A 25,951-nucleotide genomic window follows, 5' to 3' on the forward strand; every position below is an offset into this window, starting at 1 on the left:
TCACAAACACACACCTGGGGAGTCCAGTGTGCTCTAAGCAGGAAGCAACAATGAGGTCATGGGACTTTGACCTCCTCATTAATACAAAACACATGAAGGAAGAAATTATCTGTAGAGACCAAACCAGTTTGAGTCTATGGGGACTGAGTCACTGCTGCCTCTGCTGGATGTCAGAAGAACTGCAGGGATCACCTTCATTGTTGTTTTTGTCTTCATCTGATCACTGAGCGCATTTGGACTTATTTCACTGTTCAGGACATTTTTGATGTGTCTTAATGTCACGCTAGGAGTGACAGGAAGTGACCTATACCCTGCTTGATAAAATAAAAGCTCTTTTTAATCGGAGTGCAGCATCGAGTCTGTGAAACTTCAGGACTATTGATCAGGTTCAGTTAATCAATCACAAGCTGTTTGTGGACAGAGTGGTGCTGGAGCAAAGATCACGGGTTCATTTAAAGGTCAAATGTGAGTCTCCTGTGTTAAAAGCCGCCTCACTGCCCAGTTAAACAGCAAAGATTAAAAATGAGTCAAAGGTTTCAGTCACAGACGAGAAGCTCGTGTTGTGTCTTTTCTCCCAGCTGTTCTTCATCTCACCTCAATTCTCCGATCCGTGTTTCCAGGTATTTCTGAGGCTGCTTTAAAGGTCTGGATCAGATCCACAAGAGAGAAAAGCAGGAACAGATACAGTCCAAGTCATTCATTTGATTCCAGTCAACACATTTATTGATCATTAGTAGCCACATTAAAAATTAAGCACTGATTCATCCACTAAGGCTCAAACTGCACAGACACATGAAAACATGATATTTATCTTATAAAACATGATGTTTATTATTCAAAGGTGTTTGGAAGCCTTTCCAGGTGAGTTTGATCCAGGAGGGTCTGAAGCCAGAGTGAGACAGAGACTGTGCAGAGACTGTAGAAGGACAGAGCAGCAGCAGAGCAGTCCAGATACACTGATGATCCTCTGTCAGATCCAGAGGGACACACAGGGCTGATGCTGGAGTCTACATTGTGTCTGACAGTGGAGCTGTTCTCAGAGCAGTTCACTCTGCAGCACTGACAGTCATCTGCACTTCATTCCTCTTTCAATCACTGCTGGATGAAGCTCTCCTCTCCTCCTCCCAGTAACATGGCCCAGTCAGAGCGTCTCTACACACAAGCTGCTGCTGCTGCTTCAACCTCTCTGGATCATCAGGACACAGCTGCTCCTCTCTCAGCAACACACCATCCTATTTACAACCAGCTCCACCTGCAGAGAGAAGGAAGAGCAGAGGAGATAAACGAGTGTTTCCAGAGACTCTTCATCAGCTGTCAGTGATGCAGCACATCCAGTATAAAGAGCAGCAGGGACGTCAGTGCTGGGACTGTACTAGGACTCATTGTTGCTTCACTTTTTCTAATCTTTGGATTTTTATTGAAGTTGATGAAAATGTTTTTGACTCCTAGTTTGAGTTTGGACTTTCATTCATTAGAAGAACCTTGGTGTTTCCACTCTGAGCTCTGTAGGAACCCCAACAATCCAGATGGACGGTTCCAGCTGTTAACTGGTGGAATACCAGCCAAACATCTGCTCTGCACAAAAGGCAGAAACAGGAAGTGTTTGTGTCCAATCCTGAAGGCTGTCACCATTCTCCTCCCACAGCTTCACTGAGAAGCTGCAGCTTTACAGGAAACACTGCATCTTTGTTTCATACTGACTGTGTTTAGTACAATACTGCTGACAGCACCACCCACTCACTCCATCACTCTACTGACCTCAGAGTCTCCAATCTGTAGTCTGGACTCTCCTTAAGATCACACAGCTGCTTCACGTCTGGATCCTTCAGGTTGTTTCCTCTCAGGTCCAGGTCTCTCAGATGGGAGGGGTTGGACTTTAGCGCTGCTGCCAGATAATCACAGCTTATCTTTGACAAACCACAGTTCCACAATCTGCATAAAGAATTAAAGAAAGTTTATTAGACAAAGTGCTTGAAATCATTCAGTGTTTCATCATCTGTTCAGAGCTGAAGAAGGTTCAGAATGTAGAAGTGTAATAAAATGGAAACTCCAAACAGCTGAAGCCAGCAGGAAACAGCTTCAAACAAGAAACTGTGCAGAGTTTTCAGACCATATGCCCCAATGCAGCCAGTTGGATTTTGGAGTTTTGAATCTCTGTTCTGTGACTAAGTCCTTGAATCATTTCTTCCAGTCGGTCCCACAAGACAGACTAAGTGTTGGACATGTGTTGTGGCTCCATCTTGGGAGCTTCTAAATGTGATGTGATGGCCGCTCTGGGTCTGTCAGATCACAGTACTGAAGAGAGCTCAAACTGGGCACACAGTGGTTCTAGACTTGACCCGAGATTGTCTGAAACTGACTGGGAGATTTTTACACATGTTCCACTCCTCCTTGGAACAACAGGAAGTCCTAATCATATGGAAACAAAGGTTAAGTGTCTTATGGCATTCAGTGATGATGGTGCTGTGGCCCCACCACCTCCACCTCTTTTGAAAGGAACTAACTGTAATCTGAAGCTTCAAATGGAACTAAGACTTCCTCCACTAGGTGGCAGTGTCTGGTGAGAAAGTGCTAGTGTAGCTGGTCTGTAGTCAAAAACAGGAAAATGCAGGATTTGGGCTGAAATGACAAAAAACAAACTAAAAACCAGCAACAAACAACTTAAACATAAACAATCACAAAGAAAGAACAATACAGTATCCACATCTGAACCAAAGAGTAAAACAGTGAAATGTGGATTATTAAATATTAGGTCTCTCTCCTCCAAGTCTCTGCTAGTACATGACTTAGTAATTGATCAACAAATTGATTTACTCTGCCTTACAGAAACCTGGTTGCAGCAGGATGATTATGTTAGTTTAAATGAATCAACACCCCCGAGTCATTCTAACTACCAGAAATCCCGAAGCACAGGCCGAGGGGGCGGTGTGGCAGCAATTTTTCACACCAGCCTATTAATTAATGAAAGACCAAGACAGACTTTTAATTCATTTGAAAGCCTGATGCTTAACATTGTCCACCCCAGCTGTGAAACTCAGAAACCAGTCTTACTTGTTATCATCTATCGTCCACCTGGGCCTTACACAGAGTTTCTGTCTGATTTCTCAGACTTTATATCTAATTTAGTTCTGAGCTCAGATAAAATAATTATTGTGGGTGATTTTAACATCCATGTAGATGCTAAAAATGACAGCCTCAACATGGCATTTAATCTGTTATTAGACTCAATTGGTTTCTCTCAAAATGTAAAAGAACCCACCCACCACTTTAATCACACTCTAGATCTTGTTTTAACATATGGCATAGAAACTGAACATTTAACAGTGTTTCCTGAAAACCCTCTCCTGTCTGATCATTTCCTGATAACATTTACTTTTACAATAATTGATTACACAGCAGTGGAGAGTAGACTTTATCAAAGTAGATGTCTTTCTGAAAGCACTGTAACTAAGTTTAAGAATATAATCCACCCACTGTTATCATCTCCAATGCCCTGTACCAACACAGAGCAGAGCAGCTATCTGAACGCTACCCCAACAGAAGTCGATTTTCTTGTTAATAATTTCACCTCCTCACTACGTACGACTCTGGATACTGTAGCTCCTGTGAAAACTAAGGTCTCTAATCAGAAGTACCTGACTCCGTGGTATAATTCTCAAACACGTACCCTAAAGTAGATGACTCGTAATCTGGAGAGGAAATGGCGTGTCACAAATCTAGAGGATCATCATTTAGCCTGGAGAAATAGTTTGCTGCTTTATAAGAAAGCCCTCCACAAAGCCAGAACATCTTACTATTCATCACTGATTGAAGAAAATAAGAACAACCCCAGGTTTCTCTTCAGCACTGTAGCCAGGCTGACAAAAAGTCAGAGCTCTTTTGAGCCAACCATCCCTTTAACGTTAACTAGTAATGACTTCATGAACTTCTTCACAAATAAAATTTTTATCATTAGAGAAAAAATGACCAATAATCATCCCACAGATGTAATATTATCTACAGTTACTCTTAGTACCATTGATGTTAAGTTAGACTCTTTTTCTCCAATTGATCTTTCTGAGTTAACTTCAATAATTACTTCCTCCAAACCATCAACGTGTCTTTTAGACCCCATTCCTACAAAACTGCTCAAAGAAGTCCTGCCATTAATTAATTCTTCGATCTTAAATATGATCAACCTATCTCTAATAATCGGCTATGTACCACAGGCCTTCAAGCTGGCTGTAGTTAAACCTTTACTCAAAAAGCATCTCTAGACCCAGCAGTCTTAGCTAATTATAGGCCAATCTCCAACCTTCCTTTCATATCAAACATCCTTGAAAGAGTAGTTGTCAAACAGCTAACAGATCATCTGCAGAGGTTTATTTGAAGAGTTTCAGTCAGGTTTCAGAGCTCAGCACAGCACAGAAACAGCTTTAGTGAAGGTTACAAATGATCTTCTTATGGCCTCTGACAGTGGACTCATCTCTGTGCTTGTCCTGCTAGACCTCAGTGCAGCGTTCGATACTGTCGACCATAATATCCTATTAGAGCGATTAGAACATGCTGTAGGTATTACAGGTACTGCACTGCAGTGGTTTGTATCATATCTATCTAATAGACTCCAGTTTGTGCATGTAAATGGAGAGTCCTCTTCACACACTGAGGTTAATTATGGAGTTCCACAGGGTTCAGTGCTAGGACCAATTCTGTTTACATTATACATGCTTCCCTTAGGCAGCATCATTAGAAGACATAGCATACATTTTCACTGCTATGCAGATGACACCCAGCTCTATCTGTCCATGAAGCCAGATAACACACACCAATGAGTTAAACTGCAGGAATGTCTTAAAGACACAAAGACCTGGATGGCCGCTAACTTTCTGCTTCTTAATTCAGATAAAACTGAGGTTATTGTACTCGGCCCTGAAAATCTTAGAAATATGGTATCTAACCAGATTCTTACTCTGGATGGCATTACCTTGGCCTCCAGTAACGCGGTGAGGAACCTTGGAGTCATTTTTGACCAGGACATGTCCTTCAACGCACATATTAAACAAATATGTAAGACTGCTTTCTTCCATTTGTGCAACATCTCTAAAATTAGAAATATCCTGTCTCAGAGTGACGCTGAAAAACTAGTTCATGCATTTATTACTTCCAGGCTGGACTACTGTAATTCATTATTATCAGGATGTCCAAAAAACTCCCTGAAAAGCCTTCAGCTAATCCAAAATGCTGCAGCAAGAGTCCTGACAGGGACTAGAAAGAGAGAGCAGATTTCTCCTGTTTTGGCTTCCCTTCATTGGCTTCCTGTTAAATCCAGAATTGAATTCAAAATCCTGCTCCTCACATACAAGGTCTTAAATAATCAGGCCCCATCTTATCTTAATGACCTTGTAGTACCATATCACCCTATTAGAGCGCTCCGCTCTTGCTCTGCAGGCCTACTTGTTGTTCCTAGAGTATTTAAAAGTAGAATGGGAGGGAGAGCCTTCAGTTTTCAGGCCCCTCTTCTGTGGAACCAGCTTCCAGTTTGGATTCAGGAGACAGACACTATCTCTACTTTCAAGATTAGGCTTAAAACTTTCCTTTTTGCTAAAGCATATAGTTAGGGCTGGACCAGGTGACCCTGAATCCTCCCTTAGTTATGCTGCAATAGATGTAGTCTGCCGGGGATTCCCATGATGCATTGAGTTTTTCCTTTCCAGTCACCTTTCTCACTCACTATGTATTAATAGACCTCTCTGCATTGACTCATATCTGTTATTAACCTCTGTCTCTCTTCCACAGCATGTCTTTATCCTGTCTTCCTTCTCTCACCCCAACCGGTCGCAGCAGATGGCTGCCCCTCCCTGAGCCTGGTTCTGCCGGAGGTTTCTTCCTGTTAAAAGGGAGTTTTTCCTTCCCACTGTCGCCAAAGTGCTTGCTCATAGGGGGTCATATGATTGTTGGGTTTTTCTCTGTATCTATGAAGCGCCTTGAGGCGACTTTTGTTGTGATTTGGCGCTATATAAATAAAATTGAATTGAATTGAAATGGCGAAAAGTGGCAGAGCAAGAAGGTTGTAGGTTGAAGCTTGTTGGCCTTTCTTTGGAGGTTGGATGTTTCCCGTCAGTCCAATGAAACGCTGCTTAGGTTCATTGGTGCTTCTACATTGGCTGTAGGTGTGGATGTGAGAGAGTGCTTCTCTGTCTCTCTCTGTTTGCCCTGTGATGGACTGCTCCCCTGCGTAGGTGGACCACGCATCTTGCCCGATGACAGCTAGAGAACAGGCTCTAGGCAGCACGGTGGCACGGTGATTAGCACTGTTGCTGCACAGCAAGAAGGTCCTGAGTTCAATTCTACCATCAGGCCGGGGTCTTTCTGTGTGCAGTTTGCATGTTCTCCCCGTGTTTGCGTGGGTTCTCTCCGGGTACTCCGGCTTCCTCCCACCGTCCAAAGACATGCAGCTTGTGGGGATAGGTTAATTGGATAATCCACATTGCCACTAGGTGTGAATGTGCGAGTGAATGTGAGTGCGAATGGTTGTCTGTCCCTGTGTGTTGGCCCTGCGACAGACTGGCGACCTGTCCAGGGTGTACCCCGCCTCTCGCCCTGTGACAGCTGGGATAGGCTGCAGCGCCCCCCGCAACCCTGAAAAGGATAAGCGGAAGCGAATGGATGGATGGATGGATGGATTTGTGGCCTGAAATTCCCCAGTTAGCAGTTTGGTAGATAACTATGACATGGTAATCACATCCAGCAGCTGTATTCTAACTGTAAGCTGAGCCGTGCTAAGCCAAAGCACTGGCACTTTTTAATATACAAATTACAACACTTAATAGAAACTTATTGGTCAGCATATTATTAGCCTGCTGTTAACTTCATTCCACAGAAAACTGAGAGAATATAACAGAGTTGATAAAGAATAAAGAGAAATGTGCTGATTTAAAGCCTTTGAAGTGCTTAAGATGATCTCTGTCCACTTATGTCCACTCATTCATTAAGTTATGTAAGCTATCTAATGCAGCTTTGATCGTCACAGTCTGCCTTATGAAACTCATTCTAACCCTGAATGTCAGAGTGCTCCTCCTTCTCTTTTCCCATCATTCATGCTGGCAGTGGAGGAGATTTGGATTTTGGATTGTGTTTTGGATGATGTGTGTATGTTTGTGTTGGACTGCTGTTTGTAAAGCAAATTGCCATTTTGGTTTGGATTTCAGTGTCACTCAGACTTTAAGGTGGAATGAAGAGTTTTAGAGTTTCACAGTGAATTATCCAGTGGAGGATTTTTCTTGTTCTCAGAAGGTTTGAAATGTGAACATTGTTCTGCTGCAGTCAATGGACTAAACCAGAGAAGAAGAAGACAGACTTTACCATGAAGATCCTCAGTGTGGATCAGTATCAGCCTTATGTCTGCAGTTTAGTGTCAGCACAACTTTCACATCATATTCATCTCAGCACAAGTAAAACATGGTGAATGACCTCAGAGTTTCAAGTCCACATCCTGGTCTCTCCAGAAAACCACACAGCTGCTTCACTCCTGAATCCTGCAGCTTGTTGTTCTCACTCAGGTCCAGCTCTCTTAGATTAGAGGGGTTGGACTTCAGCGCTGCTGCCAGACAATCACAGCTGATGTCTGACAAACCACAGCTCATCAATCTGTACAAAGAAGGAAAGATTTACGTTTTTTAGACAAAGTGTGTGCTTGAAGCCATTCAGTATTTCATAATCTGTTCAGAGCTGAAGAAGGTTCAGATGTAGAAGTTTAGAAAAAGGAAACTCCAAACAATTTAAGTCAACTGTAAGCAGCTTCAAACAAACACAAGAGAAAAAAAATCTGAATTTTTCACATTAAAGTTGTACATTTATCATAAAAACATGAAGAGTGATTAAGCTTTAATGCATGAAATTAAAAAACAAACAGAGTACAAAACAAAGAAAACAAATTCAGGAGGCCGACTATGAGATGCCGTAAGGGACGTTATTACTGAAACGCTCTCACACACATTACTGAGAAACCAAGGCATTTCAGTTGAACAGAAAGGCATTTCAGTTGAACAGGAAGTTGTTTCTTGACAAGGAAACTGAAGGAAAAAGTGGTAGATTTCAAACAAACCACTACACAGATGTCTACTCAGCAACCTGCTAGGAGCCTAAGTGAAGCAGCTGCATTACTTAACAATATATAAGCCTCAGCATAAGTCAAAATTTAGAATAGCAGATGGAATTATTCTTGTTTTTTTGGGATATGTGCTTTTTGTCTTTTTTAGCAAAGAAAGAAAATATCTTAAAATCATTATTAAAACCAGGAAGAGAAGGCTTAGCGTTCCTCCATTTAGCACAATGGATGTGATATTTACTCAATGTAACCATACTGTTGTAACTATGACATATTTTGTCTTTGAAGAAACTACTAATAAATCTATTATTGCATTTTCATCACACAGCTGACATTTCCCTGGCAATAAATTTGGGAGCGCTGATGAGAAATTATTGTATATCATAACATTTTTAATCAAATGAAGCAGAGGCAGTGGGACCAGTTCACAAAATTTGTTATATTCTCTTTGAGAACAGTTTAGACAATATTTTTCCGAAAAGTATGTCTAACTCAGAATGACACCGTTATCATCAACAAATCTGTTATGAATATTGTCATGGTTCGGCTGTGTGCAGGCAGGCAGAGAGGAAGGACCCAGAATAACCAGCTTTATTGCAGGGGTGACTGAACAGAAAACTAACTATACTGGAAAATAACTAAACTGGCATGCAGGCAAACAGAACACACGGGAAGGTAAGAGGGTGAACAGACGTTAACGACGCGACACTGACACAAAGACACACTGGGCTTAAATACACTGAGGCAGTAATCAAGGGATGAGAGACAGGAGGGGAACACACCTAGGGGAAATCACAACTGATGAGGCAGGGGGAAACGTAAATTGAACACACTCACATAAGACAAGGACCTTCAGAATAAAACAGGAAACTAACAGACATAGAGGACCAGACGAGACACCATGGACAGACAGAGGGACATACGAGCAGAGGAGGCTAAGTACAGGAAAAACCTAAACTAAACATGAGGGCAAGATAACAAAACCTAAACCAGAAATAATAATAATAATAATAATAATAATAATCATCATCATCATCATCATCATCATCATCATCATCAGATAGCTAAAGAATCAGAACATAATTATAATCAAAACAGTATCGCCAGAGAATAAGAAATAATCCATAATGCAAAAATAAACCAAAACATAAGAAACTCAAAATGCTGGGTCAAACCGACCCAGGACCACGACAAATATAATCTTTTTGTTTAAACCAGTCGCTCTTGAAAATTGATTTTTGATTGAGTGTAATTACCCTATGATTCCATAAGGTTTAATTATGGGGAGAAGTTGTGGGTATATCTCATTATCTCAGATTTTAACCATTTAATTCTAAGGGTGCCAACCATAAATTCTAATTCTGGAGTTTTGAACCACCTTTATTGTATTCCTTCACAAGCTGAGATGTTTCAACGTAATGGGTTTTATTCCTCCACAAAAATTCAAAAAAGGCTACTTATGTTTATTTGTATCAGGACAAGCAGGGAAGCCATGGACATCTGGACAGTCTATCAGGCTGCCTGAGTCCCCTCACCCATATCAGCCCAGAACTCTGCATTAACTACTGAGTAAGACTTAGAGGATCAGAGATAAAAAGTCTACAAAGAATGGATCAAGACTTCCTGTATAAGGCTCTGTGGACCTATGATCGGCAGTGTCGGGACAACTTTCACATCATATTCATCGCAGCACAACTAAAGCATGGTGACTGACCTCAGAGTTCCAAATCGGCATCGCGGATTCTCCAGAAGAACACACAGCTGCTTCACTCCTATATCCCGCAGCTTGTTGAAGCTCAGGTCCAGGAGTCTCATAAGGTAGGGGTTGTACTTTAGCGCTGCTGCCAGATAATCACAGCTGATGTCTGACAACCCACAGCTCCCCAATCTGTATAAAGAATGAAAGATGTAATTTTATTAGACAAAGTGTGTTCTTGAAATCATTCAGTGTTTCACAAACCACTAAGAGCTGAAGAAGGTTCAGAATGTAGAAGTTTAGAAAATGGAAACTTAAAACAGCTGAAGCCAACAGGAAGCAGCTTCAAACAAACACAACAAGAGAAAAAACTCCGAATGTTTGACATTAAAGTTGTACTTTTATCATACAAATATGAAAAAGACTTGAAAAAATTTGTTTTACATTCCAGAAGCCTCATAGATTCACTTTTAAAGGTGAAGTTGGAAAGGAATAGACATATTCGAAGTCCAACCACACCTTTTTCCAGTCACATTATTAAAACAGACAAACTACAAGCTCATTGTCAGTCCAACGAGTCATTTTCTGACCTAGACTAACAACACTGGTCGTCATGTGCAGCTGGCTGTGAGACCAGTGCTCAGGGACCGTCTACAGAGTGCTACACTGAAAGAACATCACATACAAATTTGCTTCCCGCACTTTCACACAAACATCTATTGTCATTATTTTTACCAAACTCTGTGGAGTCCTTTATTGGAAATTCAAATGGGATTCAAATGGTCAGACAAAAGAGGGTGATGAGGAAATTTGATTAAATGTTGTCATTTTCCTTATATACCAAAGATAATGATTGACAAATGTGTTTTTACAAACTCAGTGATGGACTTTGATCAACAGGATAACCCTGATTGTTAAGGGCATTTTAAGATAAGATAAGATAAGATAAGATAAGATAAGATAAGATAAGATGAACTGTATTTATCCCAAGGGAAATTCTTTTGTCACAAACACTCCTCTTTCAATGGAGCAGCAGCAGTCCATCTGCATCTTAAGGATAAAGGTCACTCTTTCGAGGATGCCAATGTTCACATTTTGGACAGAGAGGACAGATGGTTTGAAAGAGTGAAAGAAGCCATTTATGTCCTCTGTGAGCGACCATCTTTGAACAGAGGCGGGGCTTACGACACCAACTCTCTGCCATCTATAATCCAGTTTTGAGATCCCTTCCCAGACGCCTTAACGCCCACTCAAATCCTGGGCCATCTGACCTCAGGAAATCGCATGATAGGGTGGGGCCAGGTTTCACAATGTGCTCACCTGAAACCCTGACTGATTGTGACCCACACCCGTTTTCACACCTTGGCTCATGTGATTAGGTAGAGGATCTTCAGGGGGTCCTTTTGTCCCTCTTTGGGGGGTTACTCCCGCTGGGTTTAAATCTAGCCCCCACCGCCATTTGACCTTAGAAGTGAAGAAGCTTCTCGGATGAGAGGTGAAACGTCTTCAAGCAACTTAAAGAAGTCCAGAAGCCTTTCTTTCAAGGCTCCTTAGACTACGATGACCTGGATGACTGAGAACCTTCACAAACATACTCACTTGCAAATTCCAGAAAGGTGGTTGTTTATAGAATAATATTATTCGGACTTTAAATGATCAGCAGTGGGAACGTTTGGATGCTGACCTGAGAGTTTCCAGTATACAATGTGGACTCCGCAGTGCAGCAGACAGAAGCTTCATGCCTGAATCCTGCAGGTTGTTGTTACTCAGGTCCAGCTCTTTCAGATAGGAGTGTGAGTTGAGAACTGAGGACAGAGCATCACAGCTTCTCTCTGAGAGGTAACAGTGACTCAGTCTGAAAAACAAATGAATTGATTAAATCAGTCAAATGAAACATTTTTTTAAAACCCAGCAATACAATTAATGGTTATCTAAATAGCTTCATGAAAACACAACTATCCCTCTATATCAGCATTTACTCTTTGTAAGCTCCACCTGCTCCACCTTCTGTTTCAGAAGACATGAAAACACACTGTAAATGTAGTAGAAACATTATTGATGGGAAATGTAATCTTCTCAGAGCCATTTGTACATTTTAGAGCCTGATATTGAAATGTAAGTGTGGACAGCAGGGACATTCACAGCAGAAAAGATATAAGAAGATGCCTGTGTTCAGTAAATATTACTATCGTGCCATCAAGAAATACCAAAGGTAGGTAAAACTCTGGTTGTTGCAGCCATCCAGCCATCCATACTTTGTACTACTGTGCTGCAGGTTGTGGCTACATCCACACTATCCTGGATAGATTTGAGAATGGTGTTTTCGTTCACTTATTCACTTTCTGGCTCTTTTAAAATGTCGTGGTTGAGGAAATGTCAAGGAAAAGCACTACGTTTTTTAAATGGACTAACAATGAGTGAATGAAAAAGTACAAAGTTGCAAAAGCGAGTGAGAGTTAAAGAATTTTAAGAAAAGCTATCTGGAGCATCTATAGACTGATATTTATCTTTAATAGGGTTGTCAGAATTGAGAGGAAACAAAAAGACTGCTGTATAATGCCCTCCACTATCTTAGTTTAATTGGTCACATGACTGCATCATATGACTAACATGCGTCATCATTTTAGAAAGTCTCCCTTTTCGCTGTCCACACTGACGTGAAAGCACAGTTTTCAAATGTATCCATTTTTGAAATGCCCATTTCCCTTCTTTTCCTATGTCTTGTGCTTTTATTTCAGTGAACTGAGGATCTGCCGGCGGCCGTGGGACCTCAGATGGTGGGTCGTTTTCAACACTTCCTTTGTTGTAAAGCACCGGGTGAATAGACTGTAGTGGGGGGTCTTTTGTGTGGTTTTCTTTTTGGTCCCTTCTGCTGGTAAGGCCCAGTTGTCTGTTTATTTTAATTTTAATTTGGGACACAGTTTTAGATGACACTGCATTCAGTGCTCTGTCATTGTTGATTTTTCATCTTATTTTATATTAATAAATAAAATTGTGTTAATATTTGAGCGGACCTCAGTGTGCATTTCTGAACCTGTGCAAATGTTGTTGTTTTTTAAATTACATTTCATTTCTAAACGATTTTGTATTTCCTAGAGTGGCGTTGTCATTTTATTACTTTGTTTATAACCCCGCCGACCACTTGGGGCGATCGTGGCTCAAGAGATGGGAGTTCGCCTTGTAATTGGAAGGTTGCTGGTTCGAGCCCCAGCTTGGACAGTCTCGGTCGTTGTGTCCTTTGGGCAAGACACTTCACCCGTTGCCTACTGGTGGTGGTCAGAGGGCCCGGTGGCGCCAGTGTCCGGCAGCCTCGCCTCTGTCAGTGCGCCCCAGGGTGGCTGTGGCTACAATGTAGCTGCCATCACCAGTGTGTGAATGTGTGGATGACTGAATGTAGTGTAAAGTGCTTTGGGGTCCTTGGGGACTAGAAAAGCGCTATACAAATACAGACCATTTACCATTGGTCACATAAGGATATTTCTATGGCTGCAATGAATCCCTGAGTAATTCAAATGCTTTGTTTAATGAAATCCACCACGCATGTAAAAGCAAGAGTTTCCCTAACATTTACGACTAAAAATAGACCTGCAGTAGAAATGTATCTAGGAGCATGTATGTGAATATAAAGTATTGTAACATTAGGCACGTACAGCCCTGGTGTTTAAACAAAGACTGATAACACAACAGCAGCAGTGATGATCACAGTTTATGTAGGATTCAACGTCTTGAGCACACTGATGAGTTCTTGAGCCATCAAAGAGGTTTCAGTTGTATTGGAAAAAATTTCAAGACTTTAGGATATGAATTCATAGAAAGATAGAAAGAATTACTAAATTTATTTCACCAATAAATTAAACACAAGAGTGCAAATGTACTTACAGAGCCTTGTTGGAGGCTTTGACAACTGGCAGCAGCCTCAGAAGAGCCTCCTCTGAAGCAGAGTATTTCTTCAGGTCAAACACATCCAGATCTTTTTCTGATGACATTAAGATGAAGACCAGAGCTGACCACTGAGCAGGAGACAGTTTATCTGTTGAGAGACTTCCTGATCTCAGGGACTGTTGGATCTCCTCCACTAGAGAATGATCATTCAGTTCATTCAGACAGTGGAACAGATTGATGCTTTTCTCTGCAGACAGATTCTCACTGAGCTTCTTCTTGATGTACTGGACTGTTTCCTGATTGGTCTGTGAGTTACTTCCTGTCTGTGTCAGCAGGCCTTGTAGGAGAGTCTGATTGGTCTGCAGTGAAAGACCCAGGAGGAAGCGGAGGAACAAGTCCAGGTGTCCATTTGGACTCTGTAAGGCCTTGTTCACAGCACTCTGGTGGAGAGATGGTTTAAACCACCAGGAGGTTGTTTGTTGTTCTTCCAGCAGATTGAGTCCAGAGTTGATGAAGGTCAGATGGGCATGAAGAGCAGCCAGAAACTCCTGAACACTCAGATGGATGAAGCAGAACACCTTGTCCTGGTACAGTCCTCTCTCCTCTTTAAAGATCTGTGTGAACACTCCTGAGTACACTGAGGCTGCTCTGATATCGATGCCACACTCTGTCAGGTCTGATTCATAGAAGATTGGGTTTCCTTTCTGCAGCTGATGAAAAGCCAGTTTTCCCAGAGACTCCATCATCTTCCTGCTCTCTGGACTCCAGTGTGGATCTGTCTCAGCTCCTCCATCATACTTGACCTTCTTCACTTTGGCCTGAACCACCAGGAAGTGGATGTACATCTCAGTCAGGGTCTTGGGCAGCTGTCCTCCCTCTCTGGTTTCCAGCACATCCTCCAGAACTGTAGCAGTGATCCAGCAGAAGACTGGGATGTGGCACATGATGTGGAGGCTTCGTGATGTCTTGATGTGAGAGATGATCCTGCTGGCCTGCTTCTCGTCGCTCACTTTCTTCTTGAAGTACTCCTCCTTCTGTGGGTCAGTGAAGCCTCGGACCTCTGTCACCATGCCAACACAGTCAGAAGGGATCTGATTGGCTGCTGCAGGTCGTGTGGTTATCCAGAGGCGAGCAGAGGGAAGCAGGTTCCCCCTGATGAGGTTTATCAGCAGCGCATCCAATGAGGTGGACTTTCTAGGGTCAGTTAGGATTGTAGTTTTGTGGAAGTCCAGAGGAGGTCGACACTCATCCAGACCATCAAAGATGAACACAACCTGGAAGTCTTCAAAGCTGCAGATTCCTGCTTCTTTGGTTTCAGTAAAGAAGTGATGAACAAGTCCCACCAAGCTGAACTTTTCCTCTTTCAGCACATTCAGCTCTCTGAAAGTGAATGGAAATATGAACTGGATGTCCTGGTTGGCTTTGTCTTCAGCCCAGTCCAGGGTGTATTTCTGTGTTAAGACTGTTTTCCCAATGCCAGCCACTCCCTTTGTCAGCACAGTTCTGATTGGTTCATCTCTTCCAGGTGAGGCTTTAAAGATGTCTTCTTGTCTGATTGTTGTTTCTGGTCTGTCTGGTTTCCTGGAGGCTGTTTCAATCTGTCTGACCTCATGTTCATCATTGACCTCTGCAGTCCCTCCCTCTGTGATGTAGAGCTCTGTGTAGATCTGATTCAGAAGGGTTGGGTTTCCTGCTTTAGCGATGCCCTCAAACACACACTGGAACTTCTTCTTCAGCCTATATTTAAGGCTACGATGATGAGCGGCAGCAGAAAGTCCTAAATGGAAAAAAAAAGTTTGTGTTTTACACAATACGCATGATAAGAAATTACTTAACACATGGAGACATTAGTAAATATTATCCATCATATTACATATTTTTAGAAATCGTTTTACTGTCAGCCATCTCTTCCTGCTTCATTCTCCCCAGGAAGTCCACTGTGATCTTCACAAATGCCTCTCTGCTGCTCCTCTTCTCCTCATCATCATCCCTGTGACTCTCTAAGCATTCTGGGTAATCTGGACTCAGAACCTTCTGGATCTTCTTCAGCTCGTCCTTCACAAAAGTGATGATGTTGTCCTCCAGCAGCTGGAACAGAATACTTTATGAGCGACCCAATCAGACTGAAATCATGGAGCCAAACATCAGATCCATGTTGGACACACTGACGATCCACTGGTCTACAAAGAGCAGCATGGAGACGACTGTGAATAGATGTAAAAGTAGTTGTTGTACATGTACAGACCATAAATATGGAGTTCAGGTCTGTTTGATGCTGCTGGGCAGACTGACCACTGGGAACCTCTGAGCTCTGCTGGTCCACTCTGTGGAGAAATGATGAAGAATTTCTGGAATTTTTAAAAAAAAAATTGAATGTTTTTTTTTTTTTTAGTTCAAATTTTAGTTGTTAGTTTTTTATGGACTGTGGGGGCAGACTTTTTAATCCCATGTATCATATCATTTTAGTATAGCAAGATACTTCTGACACCAATTGTATGCATGCATGTCGAATGTTATCACAAGTAGGCCCCAGGTTTTATTGCACCTTCACAGAGAGTACATTATAGACTTGAAGATCTCCAGACACCCTACTCTTAGGGAGGTGATGGATGGTCGTAACTTTAACCTACTCTGCTTGTTGGGTTTGGCGTAACTCACCTGCCTGCCTCCCTGCCAGGTTCTTTACAGTGAGAGAACTTGGTCTGGTTTAGCCTCACACGGACCTTACTTCCCCCCATGCCTTGCTTCCACCTGTAAAATTAGGATTAATGCCTCTTGCTTCCCCCTTTCTTCCTTTGGACTCTGCTGCCACACTCCTAGTGTGACTCAGGTTTTCATGTTATGTGACTTTTACTGAAATTGTTGTAGTCGAGATTAGTGCTTCACAGTTCTGCTTTTGTTCACAGCATACTACAGTAATACTCTGGTATAGTATCTAGTAATTTTGAAGTTTTTGCCCGTCATAGTGAGTTAATTTAATTTCTTAGCCCCTGAGCGTGGTGCATTGTGTTAGTGTTTTAGTTGGAGCCAACTCCAGAGTTTAGGTGTATTTCCACTCACCTTCAGTTCATGTTTAGCATGTGTGTTCTGGTTTTGGTCGAGTGAATGCTCGTGCGAGTTGCTCCCACTATTCATCGCTAACCATGTCGCTACTTTTATTGCTATTGGTGCTCTTTACTCCTGCTACTTGTACCTTGTTACCTGCTACTTGCCCCCTTGGTTTTGCTACCCTTTTCTCCTGTTACTGTTATCACCACTCACTGCTATCCTCTCCCGGCATCCCAGCTACTCTCTCCAACGTATTCCTGTTCTATTCATGTCTATACGGCCCATCTGTGTCTCTGCTCGTGTTCATGATGTGGCCTCCCAGGATTTATGCACTGTCTGTGTGGGCCTGGATCCTTGTGTCATCGATCCTTCAACCCTGTACTGAAATCCATCAATACACAGCTGATGAGCTCCTTCGACTCTGCTTTTCCCTGGCTGCTCCACCGCCTGCTGTTCTTCACCTCCATGCGGATATTGTTTTCCTCTCTTGCCGAAGTTACATCCATGGTATTTTAATCAAGATAATTCTAAGCAACTACAATCTCTCTGGTCCACCTCTTGCCACCCTTCACAGAACCCTGGCAGGGCTGTTGACCACAATGTTTTGGCTAACCTGACCAGGTCGCCTAGCACTCTCACACAGTCTGACAGTACTTGCGTCAACTTCGGCCTGCTTAACATCCGTTCGCTCACGAACAAAGGTCATCTTGTCCAGGATCTCCTAAAGGACCGTCAGTTTTACTTTTTCTATTTGCCGGAGACGTGGCAACAGCCCAACGACTTTTCACATCTGGAAGACCAAAGGTGTGAAAACAGCTGTCTATTGCCTATTGTTACTGTAAGAGGTATTTAACTGAGGGCCACGCTAGGCTCAGTGAGGGATTTCGCCGATCATCTGCCCTGCGATGGCTTTTCTCTGCGCATCAAGCTTGGGTTTCGGGGTTTTCTTTTTTTATTAAAGGATCTTAGCTACCACTCACAATAAAGTACGCTTTCTTCTTCTTCTTCTTCTTCACTGTTTGTCTGCAGGCTTTATTTAGATGGAAAACTCCCACAACAGGACTTACTCCTTCCAACTGCACAGCTGACAAACTACCATTCTCTGATCACCTGCTTCTTTCTTTTAATGTCCAAATGACTTTTTCCATAATCAAGAATGCTCACACTATTTCTTTTCAGAATATCAAGAAAATAAATCTTGATATTCTTTCCTCTGCTTTTTCTAGCTGATGTCTCTCAACAACCTGTCTATTCAAGATGAGCACCTCTGTTCTTTAAAGGCAAACATGAACCCACTCAGGTCACACTTTCCCCACAGATATGAGCATCACTGTCCTCAAACAGCAAATGACCAAGTCGAACATTTGGATCTTTTCTCTTTCATTGTTTTCTTTGTGAAAATCTCGGGATGTTTCAGGTCACGTTTATGCAGGAAAACAAAAACATGTAAAGGAGTCATCACAGTTCTCTGACCTCGTTGGTCCAGGTTCAGCACTGAAGTATGGAGGTTCATCTTTGGACCGGTCACTCCTCACAGAGGGACAACTGGATCCTGCAGACTCTGCTCTGTCCTCCTCTTCCTTCATCATCATCTTCTTGTGGACTTCAGTCGGTCTGAGAGGTAAACCACAAACACTCAGTGAGTTGACATTAACAGGAGTAACTGAGTTACAGTCAGTGACCTCTGACCTGTCATGTAACCTAGAAACCAGGTCAACATGTCTGTAGGTTCTCAGTCATCCAGGTCATGGTTATCTAAGGAGCTTGAAACGAAAAGAGACTTCTTTAAGTTTCTTGAAGATGTTTCATCTGAGAAGCTTCTGCAGTTCTAAAACCAAATGGTGGAGAGTCCCAGATATTTAAACCCTCGAGGGAAAGAGAGGGGCGCTGACCCACTTGTGATGAGGCACATGATCAATAGTGGGTTTTACTGACTCTCACTAGCTCTGCTTTGACAGTGACAACCATCACTGAGCAGCATATGAAAGACAATTGTGCAAAATAACTGCATGTTGTGGGTCAATGTTTGTTCATGTTAGATGTATTTCCTCTTGGTTGTAATCGGTGTTGGTCATTGCTCAAAAAGTAATTAGCCTGACTGCTCATCACTTTGTGACCTGTTCAATTTCAGTAGCCTTTCAGTTTATCATGGTGCTGGTCTGGTGTCAGCATTTACTCAGCTTTAACCCTCTGGGGTCCAGGGTATAACTGGCCATTTTTACCTACTTTTGATTTGACCTCTATATTTCACCTTTAAAAACTGTTTGCTTTGCCTTGTTTAGTATCTTTTTTTTTCAGCACAACATAAAGTGTTTGAATTTACAGTTAGTTTTTCATTTTGACTAACTGTACTGGCACAACTGATATAAAATCAGACAAAAAAACATAAAATCCGAGTAGGCAAAATGTGATATTTTTTACTGTACAAACCCCAAACATGTTTAAGAGCATTATGAAGTCATTGAAAGAGTAGTTCAAAAATGAAGATTCACAGGGCTTTTACTTTGAAATCCAAAATAAGATGGCGTTGATAATGACAGGGCACAATTAGGGTACAAGGCTGTGTCATATAGATCTAACATTAGAGTTTGTAAAAAAAAAGAAGCCTAAATTATATGTTATTATGTTCTTAACATATCTGTTAATTCACTCGAAGTTGGCTTTTATTTTGAAATCCGGTTTCCACATCCATTCCCGTAATACTTTGAATACACAGGGAACGTAAAACAAACTGGAGGCTGGCTTGACTGCAAGTCTCGAATTGGAGGCTGGCTTGACACAAGTACACAGCTAATGTTAGCCAGGAAAACATCCCACACTGACTTTAATACAAACAATACAAACTTCTTTCTCAGGAGACTGAAAAGATTCGGCATGAGCCCCCGCATCCTCAGGACCTTCTATCACTGTGCCATTGAGAGCATCCTCACTGGATGCATGACCACCTGGTATGGCAACAGCACCGCCTACAACTGCAAAGCTCTCCAGCGAGTAGTGCGGTGCTCTGAACGGATAATTGGAGGTGAGCTTCCCTCCCTCCAAGACATCTACAGGAAGCGCTGCCTGAGGAAAGCGGGGAGGATCATCAAGGACTCCAGTCACCCCAGCCATAAACTGTTCAGACTGCTTCCATCAGGAAGGAGGTTCTGCAGCATCCGGTCCCGTACCAGCAGACTGAGAGACAGCTTTTTCCATCAGGCCATCAGACTGCTGAACACGTCATAGACACCTCAGCTTCACTACTGGAACTTCAACATTATGCACTCCACACTGTATATAAATGCCACTGTTTTGCACATGTCTCACTCTGTATATTTTATATAATTATTATTGTTTACTCTATTTAATTTGTAAAAATGTGTATATACACACACACACACACACACACACACACACACACACACACACACACACACACACACACACACACGTAGAAAAACATTTAGTATACACATCCAGAAATGCATATACTATTATATATTGTACATATATTTATTAGTTTCAGATGTAGCCATTCTTGTATTTTGCTTGTTTACGTTATTGTATTTTGCACAACTCTGTTGCTTGTGAAGCTCGCACACAAGAATTTCACTCACATGTGCTGTGCCAGTGTACCTGCACATGTGATGTGACAATAAAAGTGATTTGATTTGATTTGAAACACACACAGTTTGTTGTGTGAAGAAATCCAACATGAGCTGAACAAACAGTAAAGTTCCTAAAGACAAACTGTTAAAGGAGGAAACGAAGCAAACTTACAGTTTCTTCACACCAACAACAAGCGCCACTCCACGAAGTTCAGGAAGTGAAAGTAAACTTTGAGCCTAATGCGGCGTTTGCGGACAGTCGGAAGCATCAAAACGCTGTGCTGCGTTCAGATAAACCTCGGAAATTCCTAAACCTCTTGCAGGTCGTGATTTAGTTTTCCCGTTTAAAACACAAACATATGTCATCACTTTGTTGTTCTTCTTCCTGCAGCATTTGAATGTTTCAGTACTAAACTGATGTTTCTTCAAAGCTCATTTCAACCTGTTGAAGTAATGAATAAAAAGGGCAGACTGAGTGTGAGAGCCAAAGTGAATCTTTTGTGTCTTTGTAGTGGTAGCGTAGGTGTTTAGATTTCCCTGCACCTCAGGTGATTGCATGAGGGCGTGGTCCTATTCTCAAATGATATAAGTTCATAGATGCTGTGACGGAGTTACACCGTCCCGAGCCGCCGACAGCTGATCTGGGCGCATACACGCACCACCACCATTAGTTTTTACAATTACCGTGGCTGCGGCGACCGGGCAGATAAACAAAAAGGGGTGAGAGGTATATTTTGAGCAGCGCAGAGGGTGGCCAGCATATTTTCCCACTTACCTTCAATAAAGCCGGTAGCGGAGACTCGCTGTGATCGCCGATTATACGGGGGTTATGCAAGCCGATGGTATGGTGTTCCGCTTGAAGGGTCACGTGAACTGCATTATTCTTTTGGTTTGTTTGGTGTTATTGTGAAACACTGTAGGCTGCCTGGAAGTGGCCATAAATGTCTGTATATACATATATGTATTGTAGGAATACAGCGGGAAATAAGGTGAGGGGGAAAGACGGTTTGATAAAAGAAATAATAAAGAGATGACTATTACGCCTAGTGGGAGGGGCTATGGGGTATAAGAGAAGGCGGTCAGGGCCCCACCTGTTGTCTTTTTTCCAGTGAGCTGTTACAGAGAGGGTAACATGCAGACTGTGTTTTGTATATAGATGTTTGTTGTGCTGACTTAAGTCAGTTCTATTTTCTTTGTAAATAACTTTTTGTGCACCTGGGAAGCCGGCAGAATAAATAAATTATCCACACTGAATGCTTTCCGATAGTGATGGCCAAATGAAGCTTTCCGAAGCACTGAAGCTTGTATTGAAAAACGGTTCATTACGCGAAGCTTTTCAACACAGTCCTCTCCGGTGACATCTGGTGGTGAAAATTTTGAAGAGCAGCTTGAATCTGCAAAATAAAACGGACTGCTCAATCATCACTGCTCACTCAAGAGTGGAGTTCTCTCTGATATTGGGCCACCGTTCCGTTGCTTTGAACATGTAATTGGTTTTGTTTTCTCGATTGGGGGGCTGAAAAAAATGTAATGCGTATTTGCGTAATACATTTTGATCAATAAACTTTCCCTATTTAAACATGCACTATGGTGTGGCCTTTCTCTGCTCATAACTCCTTGATGTTGGTAAATACAATAAGTGAGCAATATATATAATATACATATGATAATGCACAGCACATTATGGAGTATGCCCCTGCTGTGGAGTCCTGCCTCCATCTACTTGTCGTTTAATCACAGCTGGACAGGTTCATACAAAATATTAGATGAGGCCAATTGTCCTATACATATTTTTGACCTAGGGGTGGGATTGATTGTGAACTGGAAAGGGAAAATGCTTAGGGAGCTGAGTACGGCTGCATCGTCACTGATTTGTAGAATCATTTTGATTCGATACAGGATCCGATTCAATTTGATTGGAATCTGGAAAGTTTTGCCTCAGTCAGAAATATTACAATTCTGGTCATGTATCAGTATATATCCATAATTTCGTATCTATTAAGAGAAAGCTGACACATGTGAGACTTAATTAGAGATGTAAACAGAGAGTTATGAAATTTAGCATGGATTGTAATCAGAAAGGCGATAATCAAAACCCACCTCTAATCAAGAACTTGCAAAGTAAGAACATGATCTATGTAAGGTAGCCCTTTTGTTATTTACAGTTAAAAAGAGGATTAGTGTTACTGTGCGCTGGCTGAGTCTGTTTCTTTTCTTAGAAATAGTTTCTCCTGCCCTGGAGAAAATCCACTTGCATGGAACAGAAGAGGCTGTGGAGTGCAGGAACTGCACTGCAAGCTGGTAGATATGCAGGTATTCCTGGGTCCTGCAGACTATCACCTAAAAACAATAAACAAAATGATTTTCTAAACTGTAGCAATGTAATGTACGTATAGTGTCAAATACATTGTTGTAGTCTTCATCAGCTTTAATTCACATGGAAGTGTTCCTAAAGTCATATGCTGTAATGATATTTACATTATGAAAACATGATTTTAGACATTTCAAGTTTTTCACTTCGGCAGATAAAATGAATTGAGCAAAATCAACTCAAAATATTCCCACACGCCAGAATGTCCTCTCTTCCTCGCTGGCTCCATATCTGTCAGTGGAATGATCACCTCTTCGCTATCTGTCACCATCAACACACTCCACGAATCCCGTGGATGATTCACTTCCTTATATCCGTTTGAATCAGGTACCGAAGCAGTTACGTGCGTAATGAAGCTTCGGACGTCACTGGTCACGTGACTTTTGCCAAACGAAGCAAGCCTCGACACAGTGCTTCTGAACCAGTGTGTTGTTTTTTTCGACACACGCTCCGGAGCGCCAGCTTCAAGCGGGCCATCACTACTTTCCGACTACGCCTGTATTTGTTCGGGAGAAGTTTAGGAGAGGACCAGATGTGCTTTTTGGTTTGAATGAAAGTGAAAAGTTTACTTGTGTTTTGAAATAAACACACAAACACAAGTAGGCTCAGTTTGGCTTATTGGGGACGAGTCACAGCTCAAACCAACTCAGCCGGCAGCATCTTTATTTGTGGATGGAAATCACAACACTGAGAGTGGATCCCATGGTGTTTAAGGTGTGTCATGTTCAGTATTCAATTCAATTTTATTTGGATATTGCCAAATCACAACAGCAGTCGCTTCAAGGCGCTTTATATTTTACAGTAGATACAGAGAAAAACCCAACAATCATATGCCCCCTATGAGCAGCACTCTGGCGACAGTGGGAAGGGAAAACTCCCTTTAAACCGGACCACCCGAGGGATAAATAAAGTTCACCTAATATACTCTAAATCTATCTAATGATGGAGACCATGTGTTTGGTATCTGAGCTGTAAGCAGCTCCATCTGCTGCCTTCTCTTCCACTGACCCAGAGGAATTCCTTTATCCTATAAAACATGTGGGACATTTATACTGGTGCTGCTCCCAGTAGGACCATCAATATTCCTGCACACTGTGAATGACTGGACTAGTTTGGAGTTTTCTTTGGGATGATATTTGAAATCTTCATCAGCTTCTGTGGCTGCAGCGAATGAAAAGCACGTTTTCTAACAGGATCTGTGGAAGCCCTGCTGGACCTGGTCTGCAGATGGTCCCGTTCATTTTAAAGTCCAGCCTGCGTCTGCTGCAGAGCGCTGAGCTGTTAGCAACATGAACTCTTTAGAAACTGCAAACACGTCGTCCCCTCAATCCCAGTGAAACTGTCTCTTTAAAACAAGCCTTTGGTTTGGAACCAGCTGAAAATCCACTTCAGCAAACAGGAAGTGGAAAACATTTGATTCTAACATGAATTAAAGCAGAAAGCGACTGAAATCCAACAAACAAAGTGACTCAGAATAGAAACAAAATGTTGCTTTGTACCAAAACAGCAGTGAATGAAAATCATTCAATCAGGCGTGTGTCGTCCTGCAGAGGTCACGTGTGTGTAAATGTTGTTGTGTGTTTGTGAATCAATCCTCCCTCGTGTTTAATGTCAGCAGTGTTTCACACACACGTTCATATGTGAAGCGGTGTGTGTTGGAGTGTTTCCACAAACACAGCAGTCAGAGTGGATGTTGTAGGACACAGGTGTGGAACTCCAGGCCTCGAGGGCCGGTGTCCTGCAGGTTTTAGATGTGTCCTTGATCCAACACAGCTGATTTAAAGGCTAAATTACACCCTCAACATGTGATGAAGTTCTCCAGAGGCCTGTCAATGAACTGATCATTTGATTCAGGTGTGTTGACCCAGGATGTTATCTAAAACCTGCAGGACACCGGCCTGGAGGCCTGGAGTTTGACACCCCTGTTGTAGGAGGTGTTTGTGTAGTGAAGAGTGTGTGCAGGACTCCAGCTGCTCCAGCAGGCGTCTCCTTTGTGCTTCAAACACAGGCTGCATTTGAACCTCGTGTCTTCTATCAGTAACCTCTTCATTGAATCTTCTCTCAGCACATGTTGTCCCCCTGCTGATCTCTGCAGCTCATTCAAAGGAGAGCAGCCTGGGAAACATCAGCTTTGAGTTAGAAACATTCAGGGTCAGATTTACTGACATCTGCAGCAGCACAAAGACTTCTTTAGATAGTAAAAAGCTTCTGGATTTACTGACGCGGCTCTTTCTCAATATTCAGTTACACTAGTCTGTACGTCAAAGGTTCACACAAAACAATGGTCACATGTGTAAGCAGTTTGTGCTTCACCCGACTGTAACAGGCCCAAATAAACTCCTCAGATCTGCGTTGTGTTGCATTTTTAAAGAAGAGATAAGATAAGACTTTATTGATCCCACGACGGGGAAAGAACACAAGGAATCTGTGCAGATTTATTTCCTGAGTGGAAATATAACAGTGTGGGCTCAGTACAAATGGCTTCACCACTCCACATAGCACACTCTGGTGTAGCTTCAGCAGACTGACAGTCATTTCTGCAGCCAGCCTCGACTAACCGGCCACACCAACAGGGGGCGCTGTTTCCCCCAGTGCACTGACATTTGTGGCAGTAATAGCACAGAAAGCCTGTTCCACATGTATGCCTGAATACAAACAAACAGATATTAGAAGGCTTTGATTTTTATTTGAGTGGACAATCAAACTGGCAATAGACAGCAGGGGTTTGGAAGAGAACTGAACATCTAATCTGATCATTGTTAGAGCAGCATTCAGGATCTCCACGTATTAACACACTGTTTCTGCTGAAAATGGTTCCTCTTAAATGCAGATATTTTATTGTTAGATTTAATGTAGAGTGTTAAATATCAACACTTCACAGAGTTCTTCTGATTCTTCATCCGATGGAAGACAAAACACTGCTCAGTCGACCCTTTCACACTTTATTCTCTCACAAAGTTACTTCTGGAAGGGAGATGCGTCCTGCATGGTGACACACCCCTAACAGTCTTTATTCCCAGCTCATTCTAGTCTAAACAACAGTGTCCCAGTAACTTTCCACTAGAAGATGCTCCCTGTTATCTACTTTCTCCCAGGCAAGCGAGAGTCTACAGCCTTCTAGCCCCCAAGGACACGTAGCCTGATGCCTTTATTTTCAGGGCCGTGTCCACTTAATACTATAATATATGGTTACGTGGCATTTTAGTTCATATAAAGCAGAGAACTGAAGCATTTCAAATAATTTCATCTCAACAAGAGTCAGCTGTTTAAAGAAGAACAGA

At 42.2% G+C, this 25,951-nt stretch overlaps 2 protein-coding genes across 2 annotated transcripts in view; one reads left to right on the forward strand and one right to left on the reverse strand.

Annotated features, from left to right (window-relative positions):
* LOC308396731 (uncharacterized protein) overlaps nucleotides 1-25,951 on the forward strand; it is a 525,219-nt gene that overhangs the window by 472,030 nt on the left and 27,238 nt on the right. The window lies entirely within an intron of this gene.
* LOC308396145 (NACHT, LRR and PYD domains-containing protein 3-like) lies at nucleotides 793-20,502 on the reverse strand. The gene is made up of 10 exons (XM_080881246.1): nucleotides 20,472-20,502; nucleotides 18,186-18,326; nucleotides 15,910-16,012; nucleotides 15,560-15,752; nucleotides 13,662-15,441; nucleotides 11,467-11,637; nucleotides 9,801-9,974; nucleotides 7,450-7,626; nucleotides 1,759-1,932; nucleotides 793-1,252 (listed from the first exon to the last, which is right to left on the reverse strand). Exons 2-10 carry the CDS (start codon nucleotides 18,302-18,304, stop codon nucleotides 1,237-1,239), a joined length of 2,907 nt encoding a protein of 968 aa, XP_080737372.1. The 5' UTR covers nucleotides 18,305-18,326; nucleotides 20,472-20,502; the 3' UTR covers nucleotides 793-1,236.

Source organism: Rhamphochromis sp. 'chilingali' (assembly GCF_963969265.1).
Source record: "Rhamphochromis sp. 'chilingali' genome assembly, chromosome: 1".
NCBI classification, from domain to species: domain Eukaryota; kingdom Metazoa; phylum Chordata; class Actinopteri; order Cichliformes; family Cichlidae; genus Rhamphochromis; species Rhamphochromis sp. 'chilingali'.